The following is a 24,343-nucleotide window of genomic DNA, read 5'->3' on the forward strand; positions in this document are numbered from 1 at the left end:
CTGTAATATCAAATGAAAGGACACCACACAAGTATATATTATAAAAATATATGTATTTATTACTCAAAATAATCCCCAGTACTCTTTATGAATAAAGGGGCACAAGCGTTAAATCAAAAGCACAGTATAACATACAAAGTTGCACAATTATGGATGAGGGCGAGGGGCCACTCAGACCATATACTAAACAAGTGGTATAAGAGATACCAATCGAACAGTGGTTAGGCCTAGGGCCTAGGGAATCGCTGGGAGCAGTCGGGACAAGCAATGCTGAAGTCGGGAAAAGCCCGCGGGATTCGGGTGCAGCGCTGAAAGCGCACGCATGCACCAATGTTAGTCAATGGTGCGTAAAAGTTACACAAATAGAGTTTAAGGACACTTCCGCTGAACCTAGAGGGACACAACTTAAGACACAGACCCTAGAAGTGTGTACCAGTGTGGGAACACTGGCGTTGCAATGTTACCTCACCCACAGGAAGCGGGTGCAAAGGGTCGAAGTAGTGTCGGGTTTCGTCACGCTGGTTCTTGGTGCTTGGAGCTGAAGAGGCTGCAGGCGCTGTGAAGGAGAAGTGTCCGGTGGGATCAAAGGGCGGATCGAAGTCGAAAAGTACCTGAAAGCAGAGGGGACAGAGTCTGGGTCACTCAGCAGTGACCAGGGTGGAACCAGGACGGAACCAGGCAATGTCGGGCGCAATCAGGTGGTTGTCGAGGAGCTTCTCTCCGTTGTCAAGTGGGCTCTGGGGCATCTGCGAAGTCCAGGAGCAGGTCACGATATGTCCCACGTAGGCTCTCGCCGTCGGCGCTGTCGGCTTCAAGATTGGAGCAAACAACACTTGGCAAAAGCAATCCACGCGGAACCGGAAGATTGCTTCTCACTCGGACCAGGAGGGTCAGAGTGGGGGCTCCTTTTCAGGGGAGCTGGTGCAAATCTGGAGCAACCAGAATCGCAAGTTGTATTTCAAGTTTTGTCGGCACAGGGGCCACAAGCCGGCTGGCAAGTGACCGGGCCAACGCGTTGAGCCAAAAGAAGCTGAAGGGCCCCACGCAGCACTCGTCGAGTGTAGAGTGGTGAACTTCGGTGCAAGAGTGGCTCAGGGTTGGGGCTTCTCAAACCCCGGTGTACAGCTTCGAGGGTCACTCGTGGGCTGCACGGTCAGCGTCTCGTGGTCTTTTCAAGATGGCGTGCCCCACGCTTCGGGTCGCCTCCACGGGTCTCAGCTCTGCAGGGACTATGGATCGGGCTGTTAGAAGGCAGGCAAGCTTGATCTCGTCGATCTCTGTCGCTCGAGTTCGGGCGGGAACTGCGACAAAGCAGACGTCGAGGTGCTGGATGGTGCCTGTTTGCACAGGGTGGTCACTCCTTGACCACAAGGGAGATTCTTCAGTCTTCTACGTTGAGTAGGATGTCGAAGGGTCCAGAGTTTCGTTTCTTATGTTTCATCAGGATAATCTGAAGTGCATTGGCACTGCTCCCACTCTTATTCGAATCTGGGGGGCTGGATTACCTGCTAGGTCCCCTCCTATGGGTGGGACCCAGGAAGGGGGTGGATACACCCCTTTCCTTTGATCCAGGCCGCGCTGGGACTGGGGCTGGTGTGCCCCAGAACCGGTTTGACCGGAATATGCAAGGGGCAGCCTTGTGCTCCCCATGCAGTGTCTGGTTTCTTTCAAACCTCCCTGCTACAATCCACTATCTCCTGTCTGGGGGGGTGTAACACCTCCCTGCGACAGGAAACCCTTTGTCCAGGCCCCTTTGGCTGAGTTTCGGTCAGCTTCAGGGGGTCAGACTTGTGTCTGTGGCAGAAGCATCCATTTTGTGGATCTGAGGCCCTTTTAGAAATTAACCGCATTTAAGTAAAGTAACATGTCTTCTCCCTCTAGAGGGGTGGAATGCTATCCCCGTCTCCAGAACTGGTGAGGGGATAGTATTCCAAATCGTATGACACCTTACACAACATGTTTTGATAAAGCCAAACCAAAGTTGCTATATAACCGCGAGGATTATAATGCACTTAATAGTATATGGTATGGCATTATCCTGAAACAGCTTAGGGATTTGTTCCCGACGGCTGCAGACAGGCTCAGCTCATGCTACAGCTCCATCTCACATTAAACCACGCACTCTGCCTCCAGGATTGATGAGGCCTTCCATAGGAGTGGCTCACAGGTTTATATGTGTCCAGATATAGGTTTAGATATAGGTATACTATATCTAAGCAAGGGGTGATTACACCACCTTACCCCAGCTGAGTGATCAGCCAGTTGTGTCAATTTAAGAACCAGCCAGGGGTGGCAAAAGATATGCTGCAGCCCCTGGTAGGCCTTGGTGGCACCTATGCCCTGGGCACCTATAGTGCATGGTACAGGGGCTGACAAGGAGTCAATTTCCAATTGTGGTATGTACCTAGGGTACATGGAATCCATTTTACAGAGAGAGCAGATGGCCTGGTGCCCTGATTGGCAGGGAACCAGGTCAACTAAGTCGAAAACCAGCTAAACACAAGGCAAAAAATCTGGGGTAACCATAGTCAGGTAGCCACCTTCCTACAAATAGGATTTCTGGTGAACAATGGGAGCTTAGTAGACTGCAAGCCACAGTTGCTGTGGGGCTTTGTGATGTGACGGTTAGCAGGAAGACGTTACTGCCTGTATCACTCTATCATTGTCATAGACTGCAAGTAGGCTACGGTTGGTCATGTTATCCAAATTGCAGGTGCTGAAGGGACGCAGTTTAGTATTCCAGACATGAGAGTGGCTGCTATTACACTGACTACACAATCAACGGGGATTTTAGTCAGGGTCTCTCCCTTATCCCATGTTTTAGGGGTACAGGAAAAACGTGGCCAGTGATGCACATGCACAAGGCCTGCTAGTTCAACAGGACTAACAGGAATAGCACATGCTCATTTTGCACCCTGGCTTTTTAAGGGAGCCACAAGGCTCCTCTTCAGTTGTTGCGAGACCGGCAAGATGCGAACAGTGACCACCTCACTACATATCATTATGGACTCTGTTTCCAGTCCTGGACTTTTCAACTACAAATTTTTGCTATCAGGTATTGAAGTCTAATTAGATCAGTGGATGCACCGGCCTAGCTTGGAGGGTGCGTGGGGGGGGGGTGGAGGGAAGGGAGCGGTCCGCCCCAGGCGTCACTATTTTCAGGGCGATGGCCGCACGGCACTGGGCTGTTATGGTGGCCTTTATCATTTATTTGGGTACACTGTTGTAGCATTGTTCTGTGCAGTCTAGTGTTTGGGAGGGCGGAGCCAGGAAGGGGAACAGGAGGAGCCGGGACTGGCTGGTGGGCAGTTAGAGTAGGGACAGGGTGAGAGCTGGACACATATAATAAAGGCTCCAGTTAAAGCATAACCAGCGTCTGTGGTTATTTGTAGCACGATGCTACAACTGGCGACGAGGGTGGGATGGGCATAAACACATCCCACAGAACCTCACGAAAGTGCCCTGTCCCCTGCAGCACCAAAGAAAACGAGACGCTGCTGTGTGGAGCTGCCGCCTGAGGAAAGAGGCCAGCAGCAGGTGACCCTGTCCCTCCAGAGGCCCCAAGGGAGGAAAGAGGAAGCCGCAGCAACGAGCGTTGGATCGCTCGAAAAGTCGGAACAATTTGCGCCAAAACGCGACATCGCTGGACGCGTGCACTCCAGCATATACAGAAAGAGCAGAGGTCGGGAGCCCACCCCGACTCTGCCTAGCGCCCCAGAAGCGGAAGACTAGTGCCTGAGTGAAGAGCAGTGCCCTGAGAAGGTCTGGCAGCCAGCGCAGTCGAGCGCGGTGGACCCGGAGCCTCGGTGGCCTCTGACGCGGAAAACCTCACGCCCGATGCGTGAGTTTTGGCATGCTGTCGCCGCGTGGACGCGGCACCTAGCGCAGCGAAGCGGGAGCCCACCCCAACCTCACCTGTGGACAAGTGTGGAGACCTGGAGAAGTGCTGATGTCCCTGGGACCGGCGGCCGGTGAGTCCTGATTGAATCAGCCCGGGTCTGAATAAACAAAGTGAAAGTCTCGTGTCAACTGGGATTTCAGGGGCGGCGGCCATATTGGAGTCAGGCAAGCCAATGGGACATCTCTGTGAACATTGGGAGCGACCATCTTAGAGTCTGGCGCTTCTCAGGACAGACCCCTTGATTGTAGTAGAGAGGCCATTTTGAAGTCAGGCACACAGTAACAGAAACAAGCACTGACTAGAACAAATAAACAAGCATTGGTGACTGTAACAAAACAAACATTAACACATACAAACAAGCACATGCAAATACAAGAAGCCGTCTAAGAAAACAAGCATTGACAAGAGCAAATAAACACGCATTGGCAAGAAGAAGTAAACAAACATTGATCAATACAAAGGGATGACAAACAAACAAGCCCGAGCAAACACAAGAGCTAACAACACGAGCAAGCACGAGCAAAGACAAGTACCAAAGTAAACTTCAGCACCACATGAAGACGAATAGCTGCAAAAGTGGAAGAAGTCAAGAAAACAAATGATCCAGAAGCAGGAGCAGACAAATATAAAAGAAGTCGTCTCTCATCAACTGAGTGACTGGATAATCTGCATTAGCTTGGAACGAAACGCAAGAACACTGACAACGTTGCCACGTATCATTACGGAGGCACCACCGACCACCTGCAGTCGGCACGCAACATCAAGGAAAGCGGGAATTCGCAGAACCACGAGCCACGTATGGTACAGCTGAATGGTGGCCAGTTGCCCTCAGGAAATCCCAATCCAACTCACAGAAGCATACCGCGACAGTCGCGCCAAAGACTGACTACATACAGTAGTCACCCGGGAGCGGCGAACCTTACCACAATTCAAAAGAAGACAAGAAGAAAGTGAGGAAACAGTCCTGTGACCTCGGCATGCCAGCACATTCCACCATCATGTCGGTGAGAGAAGAAACACATACATCGAGCCCCTGCATTGGAGTGCCACCCCCAGTGACACAAACCAGCGACCAGAGTCTGGGTCCGGAATGGGACCGGTGGCTGGAGTCACTGGATGCATTTCTGGACGGTATCGGAGACCGAAGAGATAGTAAACGTCTACTACTACTACTCCAATTGGTGGGCCACGAAGGCCGACGCCTGATCAGAACCTTCTCAGCGAAGGATACCGGAACATATACGAAACTCAAAAAGGCGTTATGTGCTCATTTCATCACGAAGGAAGATGTCGATCATGAACGCATTGCTTTCAATGCAGCACGGCGGGAACCAGGAGAATCCTTATCAAACTTTGCGACGCGGTTACACAAGTTGGTACGATACTGTCAATTCAACACATTCACAAATGAGGAAGCTATCCGCCTGCGGGTGATTGAGAGCTGCTCAGAACCGGACGCACAGCGCAAGATACTTCAAAGGCAATTCTCGTTGAAGGGAATTGTCAGGAGGGCCAAAGCTGGAGAGCGAGCCGAAACAAGAGAATTATAAAGAGAGTTGCACATCAACACCAGAAGAGAAGATAAGCGAAAGGAGACCTCCCTGAGGTCTGAGCATAAGATTCAAGAGGCAACTGAAACCAGAAAACAGAAGGGCGAAGGTAGACTAGAAACAAGACAGTGGGAGAGGCAAAGTGACACAAAACACCTGGAGTCAACAACGCGAAGACAAAAGACTGGGATGATCCAGAATCATAACAGCCGCACAGACATGACCTCGGGGAGTTACTCAACTTCAAGGAGTCAATCAGCAATTGACACAAGCTATTCTGAAGAAGAGTCAAGTGAGATAGCTGACGGGGATGGAACCAATGTCAGCCTACTCAACGAGCATGACGAAAAGACAAGCTATAGGATATCGGACCAGTCATGTCAACTCTGGGAGCCGGTACACGAGCACACACGAGCAATCTGTGGGTCACCGACTTTCACAGACAAGTCCGAAGAAACATGCAGTCGTAGAAAACACCACTCCCCGGACACAGACACCAGGGCTCCCAGCGAGCCAGAAGACGAAAGAGACATCACAAAACTGGGTGATTCACTCCGACACCAGAAAGTGAGAGGCAAGTACACTCAAGACACCCATGAAAGTGAGAGAACTGGGAGGAGACCAGTGACATCATACGAGAAGGGCAGCAACGAAAAATCTCGGGATCGAACAAAAGAAATACACGCTTGGCTTTCAGACAATCATTTCACTGAAACAGCATGGAAGACATGGCGAGACACATACCCCAAGAAGTGTCCCACAGACAACTCTAAACCTGAGAGCCGTTTGTCACAGCCTACCAGTGCAAGAAGTGCATCAGTCCAAGCACATTTGAAAGAAGGGTCTCATAGAAAAGCAGCAAGAGATCTCTCTGATTCAGAGGACAGGTCGGTACAATCACTGAGGTCAACAGAATCAAGTTCACGACAACATCCATGGCACCGATCACCTGAACGGACCTTCAACTCAAAGACTACATCACTCATCCAAAACAGCATAGTGCACGTAAGTGTCTCGGAACATTTGATTACCCCGCCAAGCAACTTGTCTGGTCTGTCGCGATCATATCCGGACTTGAGTAGGATACCATCACCCCTGACGGGGTTTGCGAGGCTGACTCCAAGAGTTGTCAGAAAAGAGGCGGCCATATGGGGCACTACACATTGGCGTGGGAAAGGACTATCTCATCACTCCATCAAGGAGACAAGGTGTGTTGGCGAAGACGGGTCCACATCGAGGAGACAAGAGGGGACGAGATCGGAACATGTCCATACTCCCATACTCGAAGAGTTCAACATCTTCAAACGCGAATGGGAGCAGAGAGGATCAAAAGAGCCTGATAACTCCGTGCTCAATGAGCTCAACATTTACGAATGCGGGTGGGAGCTGAGAGGATCAACAAAACCTGCATATGAGTCCCACAACTGAACCAAGACACCCAGCACTCTATCCTCCAATATGCAGGATCGTGAGCACGAGAACATTGATGCCCTTAACCGAAGGGGTATAGGAAGTGAACGCACAAGCGGATGCTCAGGAAAACATGTGTCACGATGGAGAACGGACTGTCACTGCCACACCGAGACGTCAGTAGTCACACAGCAGAACGAAACCATAACAACTGTGGAATCTGAGAACAAGCCGTTCACGCACAATGTCTCACACTTTCAAGAACGCGCTCCTGTGGTCAAAGATGTTTGTGGTGAGACGACCGAAAGATTGACCAAAGACGGACCCATCACTGATTCGACCCTGCTGATGCTTGAGGACAGAACTGAGTCTGAGCTCATGCATGGAGCCACCTTCCTGTGGCCCAAACAGACTGTCTGCCGACTCATGGGGCTGAGTGGACAATTGCAAACTTGGTAGAAGTTAATTTCATTTTGTTAAGAAAGGGGGAGATGTAGCATTGTTCTGTGCAGTCTAGTGTTTGGGAGGGCGGAGCCAGGAAGGGGAACAGGAGGAGCCGGGACTGGCTGGTGGGCAGTTAGAGTAGGGACAGGGTGAGAGCTGGACACATATAATAAAGGCTCCAGTTAAAGCATAACCAGCGTCTGTGGTTATTTGTAGCACGATGCTACAACTGTGTACCCAAATAAATTGTAAAGGCCGCCGCAACAGCCCAGTGCTGCCTGGCCGCCGTTTAAAGTGCAAGCACTGGCTGCGCACCACCGAGCACAGCCCCGTGCACTCCATTCCCGAAGCTCACGTCATCACGCAGGCGTGAGGTTAAAGTCTCGCATTCGTGTGACGCCCCAGTTTAACTCCCTGCCGTGCAGTACAGTAATTTCTTGTCATTCATCAGGACCCTCTGCCAGATAGCACAAATCCCGGACCGATCATATCCTTCAAACGTGCAGTGTTTTTTTGCGGGGGAAGGGGTGGATTTTTTGAAACCTGTTGGAATGTGTTGACCGCCTGTGCCTCTCATTCCCTGCTGTGTCTCACCCGGGACAAGGCGTCTTGGAGGTTCCTCGTCATGGCCGTGGGTCTCTCGGTCACTCTGAAGACCGAGGGCTAACTGCCCGTGAACACTCCTCAGCCAGTGCTGCTATCATGCTGCAAATGAAATAAAACTAAAAGGTATTCAGGACACACGCACAGCGCTCTGGTGAAATATGAAGGGCCATCAGCTACCATGCCAGAGAGTCAACCACCCTTCAAAAAAGGGGTTTGCTCGGAGCAGGATGCTACCACATACATGTGGAATAGCTGACACAGGAACCTGACCCCGGAAGACTCCATCCATCAAGATCAAGTGAGAGCCTCAATTATCTTAGATTTAATTATATCAGTTTATCTACAGTGTGAACGCATGAGCCAAACAGTTCACGTCTGGTTTGTATCAACAACCTTGTGGCCAGTTCTATTGTCATGTGATTGATGAAGTACTTCCACGTCTGTCCATGTACGTACTTCAGCAATCACGAGACAATAGAACAGGCCACTAGGTTGATGATGCAAACAGCCGGAGGCGTGAAGTGCTTCTTAGCTCATGTGATCGGCGCAGCAGGCACAGTCTCGTGCTGACAGTAGAGCACTAGATGCTGACACTGCTGTGGGTGCAAAACTCATGAGCTTTTCTTGAAAGTTGAGGCTTCAATGTGCAGAATATTCTAGTGCCCTCTAGAACACCAGGAAGCTGCAGATTGAAACCAAGACTGACTAATTGTGATAATTTATTGTAACTGAGAATGTGCGCTGGGGCCTCTCACATTCTGTTTGGGTCAGTTCGTCTCACAGTTCCCTTCCATTCCTGGTGCTTTTTGGAAGCAGTTTTAAGATGATCCTATAGTTTCTCATTGCTCAAATAGTTGTGATTTCTGATATTTATATGTTTCCCTTGTCTTCATATCTTTGATTTTGCTCGCGAGAAAGTGTCACTCATAATCATTGAATGTCACTCATAATTACATTGAAATTATGAAAATGTCACACATAAGCAATCTGAAATCTTGGCAGCTATGTCGATTGGGTTTTGAACTTGGTAAAGTTGAATCAAGCCAGCCCGATTCCTCGTAGGGATTTCCAAAGGGGGGTCCAGTGATTGAATAAAGCCTCCTCCTGGCCTTACGATTTGTGGCAATTTTTAATGATTTTGAACTGGCTAGAACCGATGATTAAAGTGTACCTGGCACATACCATGAGAGGGATGTTGATCGGTATGCGGGTTCCCCACCCAAGTGCCGCAAAATGCTTGCTTGGTTTAGATGGAGCAATGAGGATTCTTTTTCATGTTTATGTTTTTGGAGAGCTTTAGCATAGTAGGGCTTCTTTGGGAAGGTGATTAGCATCCCCCATTCTTCTAGAATCTTCAGATTTTCACAAATGGTGTCAGACGCTGCAAAAGAAGACCTTGTTACTGGGGTAGCTTCCTTATGGCATGAGTTCAGATGGTATGAATTGAATAGCAGTGATATCATTGGAATTCGGATGGCAACATTTTGAGTGGGATGCTAACATTTTGGTTATGTTTCCATGATTCAGGATGTCACCATTGCCTTGTGTGGTGTATTTAGGATGCCATATTGCAGATAACATCTTGAGTCTCTTGTAGAATGTTGTTGGGGGAAAGACCCTCATTGATTAAAGATGGCAGTGTTGTTTGTCCTAGAGCCTGGGCATTACTTTCAGTGTAACTCATTTCACAGAGTGATGCTGAGTCATGGAGACGGGTGGATTCTAAATAGGGTTTGCAGACACTTAAACCAAGGATGAGGGCCGCCCCGGTGGGTGTCGCAGGACCCAGGTAAGGTTGTGAGAGGCAGGGGAGGAGGGGGGTTCTTGTAAATTTAACCAGATCAGCAAACCCAAAAACCAATTCTCTACGATTGCAGCTTATGCCTAGAGGAGTAGGTCTTTGTGCCACAGAAGCTGGTCACGTGATGGGGTAGGTGCCTTGAATATGACCAGAGGACAGTGGTCCTGCACCAGCTCTGATGTAATAAGTGAGAAGTCATGGATGGGGCAGATAGGGGACAAGGGTCCAGCACAAGCTGTGATGTTATGAGTGCGATGTCACAAACAGGGTAGGTAGAACTGATGAAAGTTTTGGGTTTCCTTCTGCTTTTCCTTCAGGGGCGTAGCAGGGTAGGGGCAGTCCGCCCCAGGCGGCACTATTTTGGGGACGGGGGCTGTCTAGCCCTGGACCGTGTCATGTATGTGCATGTAACTTGCATGATCGAGGTAACTATTAGGGGCTATACTACGCGTCTCTCAGACCTCTTTCAGGTGCTCGCCGTCCTTTTTCCCCAGCAACCCCCGGGGGCGGCAATCTGAAGGATAGCCCCGGGCGCCACAAGCTCTAGCTACGCCTCTGAGTGGATGCAAACCAAGACTACAATACCCAATATGCTTTAGTTGGTGACACAAAAGACTAGAACTGGGGAAAATCTCCGGAATGACATGGAGTGAGGTGGTCAACTTAACACAGCCTTACCAAGCAGCTTATAAACCCATTGTTTTTTCATGGTGTGCTGCACTATCTCCAAAGTGTGCATGCACACACACACACACATACACATTTGTATCATACGCACGACACCATGATCATATTTCCTTTTGCTCTATATATGGCACCGATTTGTGCTCAGTGCTGCAGCTTGTACTTGAGCCTGCACAATCTGTGTTTCTGCGCTGGATGTGTATAATATGGTTTCATTCATGAAGTCCCTCTATATCTATTCTACATTAAAGTGATTTGCATAAAACCGCATGTATTGCAAATTTGTTTGATCAATAAAATATGCCATTCAAACTGATCTGACGAAATCATGAGCCATTTAGCGTTTTTCATAGACACCTGTCACATCTTTCTGCAGGTCACCAGGGATCACAAAGTAAAGGAGAAGAAAGAGAAGTCCAACCTAGGTTTCAAGGGAACACACTCTGTGAAGAAGAAAAAAGCACTTGATTCTGCAGGTAAGGTTCCTCAGCATTTTAATGTCCATGTTGCATAGTTGAGACAAAATACCCTTAATATATCGCATGCGGTATATCACATGACAAAATATTGCATGCACTGCATCAACCTAGAATTAGTAATAGTAGGAATAGTAATTACATGCTAACCATGAGGTCTACTATAGGTGGTGGTGAAAGCGGTATTACTGAGGGTTAGTATTATCGGCCTTGATATAGTGTCATACAGATGGCGAGCCAACGAATCAGATTTATTTGCAGTGCTTTGCAGAATGTTTATCTGTGAGGCCAATTACAGTAGTTAGCATGAACCTAGAGTAGATTTAGCAGATTTGCATCTGTGCTGAGCAGAATGGAGTACTGCTTTCCTCACACATTGGCCCTTCATCCATAGTTGCACTGCAACCAGGCTTGCATGCCTAGTTCCTCTCAGACTACATAGTAATACCCCACTTTGAACAATACTTTTTCTTTAGTGCGCCACTATTTAATGTCCCATCTGACTCCATTTGTTTGTTCTTCCAACAATTGTGCCAAAACCTTTCTGCAGTTCCTTGACTCTGAGATTTCAACAGTTCACAGAAACACGTTATATATGTACCACTTAGATGAATCAGTTAAAGGCATTGTAAAACGTGAGTAGAGTAGACAGTTTGTTTAAAAACATATGAGGCAATGGGGGTGTCTACAATGCTTCATAGAATATAAATACAGTACAGGAAGGTGACTAAGGGACGATTTATATGTTGGCGGTAAGGATACTCCATTGCAACGGCGATGGAGTATCCTTACCACCAAGATAATGATCCGCTCGCCCGATTTATGTGTGGGGGCGGACCATTGATGTAACCATGGTAGAGACTCTTCCATCTTCACCATTGTATGAGCCCTTTGGCGACCTGACAAATCAATGGACCTCGGAGAATTGGCTACATGTATTTCCATCTGCCCAATTAAGATGGACAGACACAATACATTCTTGTACTGTACGTCACTGCCAGGCAAACCATGGTGGTGAGGAACAGTAAAAAATAAATAATGCCACCCTCACCATGGGAGGTGACTTTTTTTTAACTTTAAAAAAGAAAACCCTGTTTTAGGATTTTCTTTATGAAAAAAAAACAGTTAGGTGCAAGGCTCCATCAAGTTTACAGTGCCATGCACCAAACAGCGAAATGCATTGACAGGCACTGCCGTGATAGGGCTTCCTGCGAATGCTTTATAAATGACGGCCACCTTGGTGGTTATTTATAAATCTGATGGTTGAGACCTCCACCAGGGCGATGGAGGAATTTGCTCTGTCACACTGGTGGAACAACAGCCTGACCACCAATTAATAAATCGGGCACTAAATTTTGTAATACCTAAAGGTGAACTAAAGTCATGGCAGCCCAAATAGGACATGGCCTACTAGTATTTTGTTCTGTAGCATGTCAGCTTACACATATCGAGTTAGTCTGTGAGGTATGTAGTAAACTTGTTCCTTGACCCCCATCCTGCTCAGTCACACACAAATCCTCTGTATGTGAGTCATGTTCCTTTTGGTTACCATGCCTATTACTGGCAGCACACCACGGCCATGTAAAGCTGAGCCATCCTCTACATCAGTCCCCATGGAACTTTGTTTAAAGTTATATGTCTTTGTAATGATTAATCTGATAGCATTGCCCGAAGAAGGAGGTGGGTTGTGGGTTATTGGTTTAGACCATAGGCAGACTGCTGTTTTTTATACTATTTCTGCAGTCTCAAGCCTCTGATGGAATACCACCCCCTGCAGGAGATGATTTCCATTCACAAAGAGGAAGCTGTTTTTGTGAGACAGCTCAAACAGCATGAACATCAGCTGTGGTCATCGGAGGGAGAAGAGCAAACAGCATTTCAGGACACTGCTGCCTCACCTCCCCGTGTCCCCCCACGTCCTGCGACTTTTCTTTTGAATTGCAGCCCCTGTCGCTGTACGGGGCTGTGGCTGTAATAGGAGTATTTTGTAATTGAGAATACAGGATAGATGTCTGTTATTACTTCCAGGTCTCCAACCATGCACTCTCAGCTATTCGCAAGAATTCGCAAAGGAAATCCTCCCTTATTAATATATATAAGACAGGAAATGTGGAATCCTTCCAGTTGGCCATTTAGCATTGTACTGACTTGGTAGATCCAACACAATGCCAAAAATGGATCATGCACTCAGAGCACTGTGCAAATGTGGTATGTTCACAGGAGTTTTCGCCAATCATTAGCACACACCATCATTAGAAGAAAGTCTCAGATCGAGTCCTCAATGTTGGTACATGTTATGTATTGTGCAACTTGTCCTTCTTTAAATTTTCAGTCCTATATATTGATTTCAATGAGGACCTGCAACCTGCTGCTGTCCCCAAAAAATCCCAATGTTCCAAATACAAATGCATTGCTTCTTAAGCTTTTGACTTCTCTGGATCCCCACTAAATCAGTACTGGAAGTACGCAACCCCTGCCTCAAATTTCTATGATTTGAACTGCAAAACAATACACACAAATATACATCAAACAAATCTATACAGTTATAAAATATGCTATTTAATTCACAAATCAAAACTGATGAAACAATCTAAAATTTAATGGGAAGGTTGGAGCTTTTCAAGATGTACTTTTAGTTCTAATAGATGAACTGATATGCTAGACTTTAGCATAACATTTTGTCTTTTTTCCTCCTAATGCAGGCTCTGTTTTTGTTAGTGCATAACAGTGCTTCAATTGAGACCACCAAATCATCCATAGTAGATTCCATTTGCCGTACTTGCTCTGCTCCCACGAATTAAGCTAACAATACCAACTTAATCTTTAGCATTAAATTACAAATTCCTTTGTATTTACAAAGTTACATTTTTTTAATGTATATGTATTTTATTAATCTGCTAATATCATTTAATTTTCTAAACAGGTGTGGACTCCCTTCGTAGGTATTGCGTGACCCAGGATAATAATCTAAGTACTAATGTAGCTGGGAGTGTCAGTCCCAAAGTTTTATCTTTGAAAAGCAGAGGGTAGTTAGGAAGAGGGTGGAAAGCCGGGCCCTCCTCAATGAAGACAATATGATCATTGGAAAATTTAAGTTACCTGTTAAACCTGTGAAAACAGCTTTTAGAAAAATGCTGTATAATTAGATTACACTGAGTATGGTGTACCAAGTTCTGTTTAGCAGGGGAAAATTGTGAATTGAACCCAAGTATTGTTTTTAGTGCTTCCTGGTTTTTCCTTTAAATATATTTTCTTATTTTGAGATTTCCATGTGTACTTCCCTAATATATAATAATAACCTCCATCTTTTCCTTACTACAGCCCTGCTTATTAAACCTACTACTATTGCTTTAATAGACTTTGGTCGCTTAGCTTTTCGTAACTGAGCTGATAATAGTCAATAAAACGTTTTAAAAAAGTAATGGCTTGACTGCTTTTACTAATCACCCATGTCACTACCTGCTTGCTATCCTGTTGTTGTCTTTAGAGCGATTTGTCCAAAAGAACCAAGCGAGTTCTCATGAAGAAAAGATTCATAAACTCAATAAAGACAATGCAGAAAAGGCCGCTGATTTACTGCTTGAGAACAGTGGCCTGGGAACTCTCACCGTGGGGCCAAAGGATGAGGTAGAAGCTGTGCATGTAACATACCTGGTTGAACAGAGCACAACATCTGTTTCAGATGACGCCGATGAACACATTCTCCACAAAGACGAAGATACAAGTAGTGAAACATTCAGTGCCATTTACAAAGAAGATGAATTGATTGAGAAACCTGTAGTAGAGGGAGAAGACAAAAGCAGAGAAGAAGATGATGAATTGGAAGAGGATGGAGAAGAGCAGGAGAAGGTAGAAGATGAAGACAAAAAAACAGACTTAAACCAAGCAGAGTGTAAGCTCAGAGTTATTCCACCGCCTGAGGAACAATCAGAGTCTGGTCCGGTGTCAGATGAAAATGAACATTGTAAGGTATCACTAGAAGAAGACCAGGACCACATAGCTGATACAGATGAAGAAGAGACAGCAAGCAATTCCAGTGCAGATGATAAAGACCAAGAGTTGAACTCACCAGATGCCACTGTGGAAGGATGCACTCAGAACTGCACAGTGCTACTTGAAAGGTAAGGTTGAAAAAATTCAAAAAAGTGAATTGTATTCTCATCAATTTTGATAGCTGGTGTATATGGGTGATCAAGGTGAGCACCCCCTCAATGTAATAGAATAATTGTGTCAGTGGAGCTAGAAGGTTGGCACCCATTGTACATCCAGGATCGCCCATTCCATGCAAATTTTTGGAATATCCACATAAAGTAAATATGAATGTAGTGAATGAAAATTAAAGACAATTCCATTGTATATGGTAGTCCTGAAGAGCCGCATGCAATTGGCCTCCCTGACGTTTGTTCGGCACCTCTTAGCTTGAGTATTACCATTGGATTTCCATACACTCACCAGTGTTGCACACATTTCTATATTTATAGTAGTATGTCCAAGGATAAAATAATTTAGCCTCTTTTACATTACACCAGCAATGAACAAAGAATACTTACATAGATAAAAAGCTAAATGTGCAGTGCTTTTTTATACTTTGTTTTAAATGTATGTAGGTGGTGTTGCTGTTTTATGCTGACAGGAAATCTTTCCCTATGGCGTTTTGAAGGGTGATGATTATAAAGGGGTCCTGGCAATCTTAGTTCTTTTAAAATATGAGTGGGTCCTACATAAGTGATTCCCAACCGAGTGTAGAAGAGAATGAGTGAGTGGCCTCACTCGTTCTGTGAAATTGCCCTTGTGTGAGCCAGACAAACAGGCTGAGGCAGGGTCTGTGAAGCACACCTGTAAAATAAAAGAAAGAGACACCTAATCCCAGGTACTCTTTAAGACCTGGACAAAGTGGACAGTTATTGGGTCCCACCTTTCAAGGGCTCTCCAGGTAAAAATGATCGGGACAGGCTCAAGAATCTCTCTCTCTAGCTCTGTTTCTGCCTCTATTTCTCTATATTAAACACTGTCAGTCTAACTCTACATCTGACCCTGTCTCACACCACCTGCCCCTATGTCATTACTCGCTACCTATCTACTTCTCTTTCTCTTCCTCACCCATTTCTCTCTATATCACATGTGTCTCCTAACCTTTTCCACCTCTTTTACCACTCTTTTACCACTCTGTAGACTTCTCTATCACCTTCTAACTTACTCTAAACTCCGTCTGTCTACATTTTCAATTTCTCAATCTCTAATCTTTATTTTGAACTCACCTTCTAAACGTTATCTCTCTCTCTCTTCTTTTTCTACCTCCCTATTTTGTGAATATAATCACTCTACTTCACCATTCACTAAATCGCCACCATTCGCTGTGCCTCACTTCTCTATCTACTGTTTTGTCTGTCTCTGTCACTGCTCTCCCACGTTATATCGCTCTTTCTCGACCTCACCTGACCTCACCTATAATTGTATCACATCTCTCTCTTTACTTCACCTTACTGATTCTACCTCACACCTCTCTCATTACCTATCTCTCCTTCTTGGTACATCTCTGACACTACCTTCCATCTCCATCTTTGCTCGCTCCACCTCACCTCTGTCTAAATCACCTCTTTTTTCAATAGATCTTCCTCTACCTACCTCTCTGTAATGATCTAAATCCTCTATCACTCACTGGTCTTACCTCTTCATCTCTTTATCCATATCTCCTGTCTCTCCTAATTCTCTCTATACTCAACCCTCTCTCTGCACCTCACTGCTCTATATCCATCTCACCTCCCTGTATCTTTACTCCATGTCCTTCACCTCTCTCAACATGTTCTCTATTTATCTAACCTCTGTGTCTCTCCATACCTTCCCTCTCTCTGTCCTCCTCTGTTATCCTTCTATCACAACCTCACTGCTCTCTACCTCACACCTCTCTATCCTATACCTGTCTCTGCCCGTATCTCTCCCACTACCTCATATCTCTGTATTTCACCCCGACCTCTCTCTCACAATCTAACCTCTCAGAGTACCTTACCATTTATTTGCTGCCTCGCATTTTTAAGGTCCCTGTCTCTTTGTACCTCTATTCCTGCTATTCTAGTTCTCTCACTACCATACCCATTTTTCAACACCTCTCTTTCACTTCCTGGACCTGTTTTTCTCTATTTGTCCTTACATTCTCTCTCTCCATATATCTCTTATGCTCTGTCCCTTCACTCTTTGTACCTGTTTCTCTATTTGAGCTTACTCGCTCTTCTCTCTCTCTCCCTATTTCTCTTTATTCTCTCTTTGCCTCACCTGTTTTTCTACATCACCACTCTCTCGCTCTACCTCTGTTTCACCCTCACCTCTCGTTCTCTACCCCATATCTTGTTCTCCACCTCACTTCTTTTCTCTTTACACTCCATCTCTCTTTCTACTTTTTGTCCCCTCTCTCTACCTTGCATCTCATTAATATTTGCTTACTATCTATTTTCATCTACCCCTCTCTGTCTAGGTTGCTCTCCAACTAACTCACTACAGTACCTTTGTCTCAACCTCAGCCTTGTAGTCCCCTACCGCAGTTTAGATGTTTTTCTCTGTTTCTTTAACCACATCAGCGCTGCGCAGATTCCTGCGCTGTGCTGAACGTTCTAATGAGCCAACGGGCTCATGACGGAACGGTTCCGTGATGAGCACAGCTCAACCGACGCTCATGACGGAACCGTTCCGTCATGAGCGTCGAAGGGGTTAATGTTCGGCTTCACTCAAACCTTTCCTGTCTCTCTACCTCTAATTTTATAAACGTCTCTTTCTCTTTCCCCCTCTTTGAATCTTTCTTTTGGGGTATCCACATTTCTCTCTTTTTTAGGTCCTCCAGCTCTCGTTCACACCTGTAGGTCTACCTCCTTTTATCTCTACCTCACCTTTGTCACTACACCCTTATCCTTGCCAGTAGACCGCTCTGTCCTTTTCCTGTCTCTTTCCCCTTTTCATTTATCTTGCTTAGTAGATCTAGCAGTAACTCTGCAGCCATCTAGAAAGTGGAGAGGAGGGAAGCGGAAGGGAAAGACTTTTAAGAAGAACATTATTGAATTTCACCTGCAAGTTTTAAGAGGGATTTATTTGATTGTAAATATTCGAGCTGACATTTCATGTGCTGTGTGCGTATTGCCCACTAACTATAAACGAGTCACCCTAGCTACAAACGGAGAAATAAGTTGTTAAGACACTAAACTTCATGTAAAATGTTTTTTCTTCATGAGAAAAAAATACAGATCGAAGCCCACAAAAAAATTATTTTTCAGTGCAAATCCAAGCCTTTTGATAACCTCTGACTGGAGAACGCCTGGCAGCTTGAACTTTCGGCTGCTTTGCGTGCTTGTCATGTTTCAGAACGTGAAATGTATAATTCACTAGTGTTTGCCAGCAAGAGGACTTTAATTAGCTAAAAATAGGTAACTGTTAAATAATAAAGATTCTTAAGTTGGCACTGCATAGACCTTGCAACCTGTACGATGGCACAAGATAAACAAGGTGCAGAGGTGAATGTGCTTTGTCTAGCATAGGATTTGACCTGAACGCATCCCTCAAGACCAAATTTCACTGCGTCCAGAACAAATTCCCCTGCATAGTCACATTTTTGAAGGATCCCCAGCACTGGATGTGTGCTATGCACTTCAGCACACATGGAATGCCTTTGTTCTTTGGAGAAATTACAACATTTTTCATTGCTTGCACTGTTCTCGAGGATGCAAAGCCCGGCCTGGCTCACATTTTGCTCCACCGAAACTAAAGAGTAGGGAAAAGGCATAGTGGCAAAGTTGGGGATATTGCAGAACAGGATTGATGCACTTGAAGGGGTTTGAAGCCAAGTTTTGTAACTTGGAGAGGCTGAAGCTTTGAATCATCTGCTTAATTTATAAATGAATAGGTGCCAGGGCCCAAATGTTTGCTCAGAAGCCCACGGGTAGTGCTATTGGAGGTCAGGTTGCCAAATACCAAGGCGGAGTAGTCTTGTTTCCAGATCATGCCTCTTTATTCCACCACCGGCTACTGCCTTCTCCTAGGATTGGACAGGCCTATAGGATAATCCAGCAGTGCCTGAAGGCCTGGTCTGAGAGGTCAGTGTGTGGGCCGTTTATGGGCCTGTTTTATAGTCTGGCAGACTGTTTTTAGGTCGCGCCTTGGCAGCGCTCATGCGCTGTTTACAAGGCCTGCTGTAATCAATCTACTTAGGGAAATTACGTCCGCTGCTTACCATTGGTTCACACCTGCGTTGGTCTTCTTTGGTGCCTCTTTATTGGTTGGCCCTTCTGATACATAATTTCCATTTTCTACTTAGGAGCACCTGCCAATAACAGTTTCCTTATGCTGTAGCTGTTTACTTGTTCCTTTGGGGACTACTTCAATAAAGCAAAAGTGATAAAGCTAGCATACATAGAGCTGGAAAATGTTGCTCCTTCCTCCCTCACTCTCCGCTCTTCCTCACTCTCCAGCTCTACTGGGACTCTCCCTTGCCCACCCCACCTCCACTTTTTTGTATTCACTTTTAAAAACTTTTTTTTTCCTTTGTTGTATGTCGGACTGCAAGTCTCAGTGCCTCTGCCATGGTCTGTCAGTGCCTACTTTGCACTTTAGTTTCACTGATCACCTCTGCACTGGGGGACCTGAAGTCCAGTAGCTGGTTGGAGGTCTGCAGAGCCTACATTTCCAAGTACTTTCACCAGAACGATGTTCCTAGCCACAAGATTAACTGTAAGTGTATGGTTTGAGGAACAAGAAACTCTGTGCATACAGCACCCGTGGAAACTAACTACCAGTTTCAAATGTCTCTGGGACCTTGATTGCTTTGTCTCTGGGCTCCAGAGTACCCGCTTCCATTGTCTCAGAAATCCGAATGTGTGTTCTCGTGTGGCGCAGGACCCCTCCTTACTGCCAATTGCCCCTCTTTATGGAGTTCACGCTACATTGTTGACTGCCAGTTCACCCATCCTCTGGCGTGAAGACTGAGAGTCAGCTCATCTCTCTAGCGATACTTCACTATTGCCTTTCTCTGTGGAATCATCACTGAGTAAAGGATCCTCTCTGTCTGTATGATCGTGGCTGTCAGCCTCCCTGTCACTAGAAACATGACTTCCGCCCTCAGTGTACCTAGTATCACAACAGTCAGCTTCTGGTATCATCACTGCCAGCTTCCGTGTTGCTACTACCATGATTGCCTGCCTCCATGCTTAGAGCATTGTGATTGACAGTCCCCATGCTTCTCGTATCGTGACTGCCATACTTCTTGTTCCCATGATTATAGTATTACGATAGCCAGTCCCCCCCCATGCTTCTGGTATTGTGACTGACTCCCTCCCTGTTTTTAGTATTGTGACTGCCAGACTCTGCTGTCATGACTGCCAATCCTCCCTGTCTCTAGTAGTGTGACTGTGAGCCTCAAGTGTCATGACTGCCAGTCTCTGTATCTTTAGTATCATGACTGCCTACCTCTATGCCTCTGCTTTCATGAATGTCAGCCTCTGGTATCATGACTGACAACCTCCGTGTCTCTAGTGTCCCGACTGCCTGCTTCCGTCGTCCCTTGTCTCTGTTTTTCCATCTTTCTACTCCTCGATCATTCCCCAGTTTATGTTTTTCTCCCTCTTGCTCGGAATCAAAGTCTGTTGAGGAAAAATAAGTGCTGATCCCCACAAAATGACTGCTGGTGGGCCCCATTTGCAATCACCGGCTCAAATTTAGCACTGCTGGAAATTAAGTGATCTAAGGACAGGTTAGTGTCTAAATGTTCCATTAGCCTTAAACAGCCCTCTGTGATTTACTTTGCTCTAATCTCAGGTGTAGTCTGGCTAAATCTGAGAATTTGGAGAGTAGCCAAAGTTAGACCACATTAATTACTATTTTTACAACAAAAATTGCTACCTTGAATATAAAACGATAATGTGTGAACATTCTGAAAAAACTACAGGTTGAGAGAGGCAAAATATCTTGCAAAATGTGTTCTTTTGGTAATTCCACCTGCAGCTGAAGTTTGAGAAGACGGGAAAATGTACATCTTCGTGACATTGAAAATGTTCTTACTTTTCCTGCAAAGTTTGTCTTATTTGCCAAACTTCAGTGTTGTGATTATAATTCCATACTTATGCAGTTCAAGCACTATTCATGGTTCAGAATAATACCCCAAAGAAATTCTCGCCTCCCTTCTTTTGGAAGTTTTACTCTCTGTAAAAAGGCCTTCGTTATTGAATCTTCCAGTGCTTACTGGTGGAACAGTTTAGAAACACATAGCATGTTTTAACAAACATGCTGATGATGATATACCTTCTTCTGTATGTATTTTATCTCAAGACTTTCTAGGCCTCTAAGCTCATTCTTACTAAGGCTTTGCGCTTTAGTAAATTGACACAAAGCGACACCTTGGTGTTTAATTTCCACTGCAAAAGGTATTTTGCTCTGTAAAGGTGCCCTTTTCTCAGAGCAAAAAATGCTTAGTACTGTTTGGCACTACTTTGTGTCAAGGGTGCATTACTGGTGCGTTACTTGGAGCAGACCAGCACAAACACCCATAGGTTTTGGTGCAAAGCCTAAGCCAAAAATGCCAGACTGGGCTTGGCAATCTTGAAGAAGGCGTTAACAAGAGAGAATGCTTTAATTTATCCAAAGAACATGTGCTGAATATGCACTGGATAGATATGCATTATGGACAATCCTATGCCAGAAAGCACACACTCAACTTTGCACCATGTTGCGAGGCTTTGCATCACACAAGAAAGTCTAATTAGCGCACTCGGGATCACAGCAGCTGTAGTCCAATTTGAGTAGATATCAATCGTTGCTGTGTTTTTCCCCTTGTGCAACTCAGCTCAGGAAATTTGGATCCTCTCTGCATTGCATGAAAAATAAGTAAATCTGCCGAAGGTATTGTCTATTTGGGGGAACCAAGGTTCCAATGCAAACCTTGCTGTTTGTTGGTAGTCCCGTCGACATTCAAGAATGTTGTTGAGAAAAATAAATAAATAGCAAAAGTGGACACAGCAGCAATGGACTATATTTTACATCCACCATAGAATGCTGCACAACAAGTGTGTTTTTATTCCATTTTTATTCAAGTTCAAGTTCAAACCCACTTTATTAGATTAATTAAAATCATAAAAGTTCACAAAAGAATCACATATCATAAAATACATTAGGGAGATACAAAAATGTTAAAAAGCAAAGAACAATCTCAGTTAAAACAGTTTCATACTCTTTATAAAATCCAATGACATTCATGTTTCAATCAATGCTGGGCATCTTAGTTTTCTCTTCTGAACAGCAGCTACAGAAAAGTTTGCGGTATTAAAAATGTTCCAGGGGTTGTCCAATAATTGTAAGTACAACAGAGCAGATTTAACCTGTAGAAAGCCCTTACCTTTTAGAAGTGGAATTATGAACTTCATTCTGATATCAGAATAGAAGTCACAAAATAATGTAAAGTGTGTAGTGTTCTGGATTGAGCTGCCGTCACAATTACAAAGTGCTGCATCCTCTGGTTTACTCCAGCCATAAAAATTCCCCAAAGAGAGGTGAATCACATTGAAACGGAATCTAGTCAGTAACCAGCGATGAAAAGGCTTTGTTACTAACATTAGGTAGGGCTCAATAGTTGGTGATGTGATTAATAGAAAATGGGCCCTAACCAGAGGTTTTTTTAATTCCTCACCCTCCTGTTCCAGGGCCCTTAAACTCTGGAAATGTTCTTTAACCCATCTAATATCACCTTTAACAATTCCTTCCGGTTTTTCAAAAATTTCTGGGCGCCCAAGTCTATCTAAGTTGACGCAATCTTTTAAAATCTGGCGATTTAATGTAAGTTCTGGGTTCAACCATGTTTTTATCCAACAAATTAGGGGAGCCATGCTCATCAAGTCGGAAACATACCCCATCCCCAACTCCTGATGGATGGCAAAAGTTGGAGTCGATTGCGGGATGGACAAAAATGAGCAAAGAAATTTATTTTCAGCCTTCTGAATCTCTTCAGCTTGCTTGTACCCCCATATTGCTGCACCATAATCGCTATAGCCAAGCATTTGGCCTTATAAATGCAAAGAATCGCCTCATAGGGCTTTCCTCCTAGTCACCGGGCAAAACCTAATAGGGCTGATGAAGATCGTCCTACAGCATTCTTTTTTGCTAAGAGCTGGGGGGCCCAGGAACATCTATCATTGAACAGGACCCCCAAATATGTAAAAACCCTCACGCTTGTAACCTCAGCCCCTTTACAGTAATAGGTCTTGACTTTGTTCTTACGTAATCCCATGGTCAGAACATGCGATTTAGCGATGTTAACTACCAGATCCAAACAGTTCATAAACTCCCCAAAGGAGTTCAGTAATCTCTGCAGACCTAACGGGGTGCGGGCTAGTAGGACGGCATCATCCGCGTATAGGAGAACGGGGATGGTACTGTTCCCTACACGGGGAATGTCCAAACTAGCAGTGTCCAGGGTTTTATCTATGGCATTTATGTAAAGTGTAAAAAGTAAAGGGGCCAGAATGCACCCTTGTCGAACCCCTCTGCCAGATTTAAAGTGTCTTGTGCAATTACCCTCCTGGGTCACCCTAACGGACGCATACAAATCCCGATGAAGATCCGCTAAAAAATATACCAAACAGGGGTCAATCCCTAAATCAAGCAAAATGGTCCACAGCCTCGATCTGTTCACCAGATCAAAGGCTGTGGATAAATCCATAAAGCCAAAATAAATAGACCCCTTGGAGGCTACAGTATACTTATTTATTAACAGATACAGATTAAGGCACTGGTCCAGGGTGCTTCTACCAGATCTAAATCCATATTGGAGATTGGACAGAATCCCATTTTCTGTCACCCAGTCTGACTCCTTAGTCAAGATCACTTTGCCCAAGATTCTAACAGAAGAATCTATTAATGAAATAGGCCTATAGCACCTAGGATCCCCTCTCTGCCCTTTTTCGAAAACAGGAATGATAATAGAGTGGGACCAAGAAACAGGAAACTCCTTAAGAAACACTGGAGTTAAAAACATTAGTTAAAATTTTAGCCCAAAGTTTAACATTGCTTTTATAAAGATCGTCAGGGACGCCGTCTGGGTTTGAGACTTTGCAAAGACGCTGAACATCCTGTGATTCTGGGCAAATCACTTTCAGGCACATGCATCAAGGTAGGATTTTGCGAGTCCTTAATTGCGATAATTAAGGAATCGCAATTAAGGACTCGCAAAAGCCTAAGCATGTAGGAATCGCTCTAAAAAGAGCGATTCCTACACATTCCTTATTTGTGACTCGCAAATTGTGAGTCGCAAATAAGGAATGGCTTCCCATTCATTCCTATGGGCCTACCGGTCTATAGGAATGAATGGGAAATTGCATGCGCAGTTTGCGAGTACCAATAGGTCCTCGCAAATTGCGCATGCAATTTCAGGGTGCAAGGGTGTCAAAAGGACACCCTGTTGCACCCCTGAAATTGATATGTGCACATATGTTGCGCACACACATGC

At 45.2% G+C, this 24,343-nt stretch overlaps 1 protein-coding gene across 3 annotated transcripts in view; it reads left to right on the forward strand.

The window, feature by feature from the left end:
* The window catches only part of MYLK4 (myosin light chain kinase family member 4), a 405,617-nt gene that overhangs the window by 70,857 nt on the left and 310,417 nt on the right, over positions 1–24,343 (forward strand). For 2 of the 3 annotated variants that reach the window (XM_078688020.1, XM_078688021.1), the window contains exons 2-3: positions 10,773–10,872; positions 14,360–14,993. In XM_078688020.1, the coding sequence (XP_078544146.1) occupies positions 10,773–10,872; positions 14,360–14,993 (734 nt within the window). The remainder of the gene's footprint in view (positions 1–10,772; positions 10,873–14,359; positions 14,994–24,343) is intronic. The other variant, XM_078688022.1, reaches the window with a different exon arrangement.

The sequence above is a fragment of the Lissotriton helveticus genome, chromosome 4_1 (assembly GCF_964261635.1).
Source record: "Lissotriton helveticus chromosome 4_1, aLisHel1.1, whole genome shotgun sequence".
NCBI classification, from domain to species: Eukaryota; Metazoa; Chordata; class Amphibia; order Caudata; family Salamandridae; genus Lissotriton; species Lissotriton helveticus.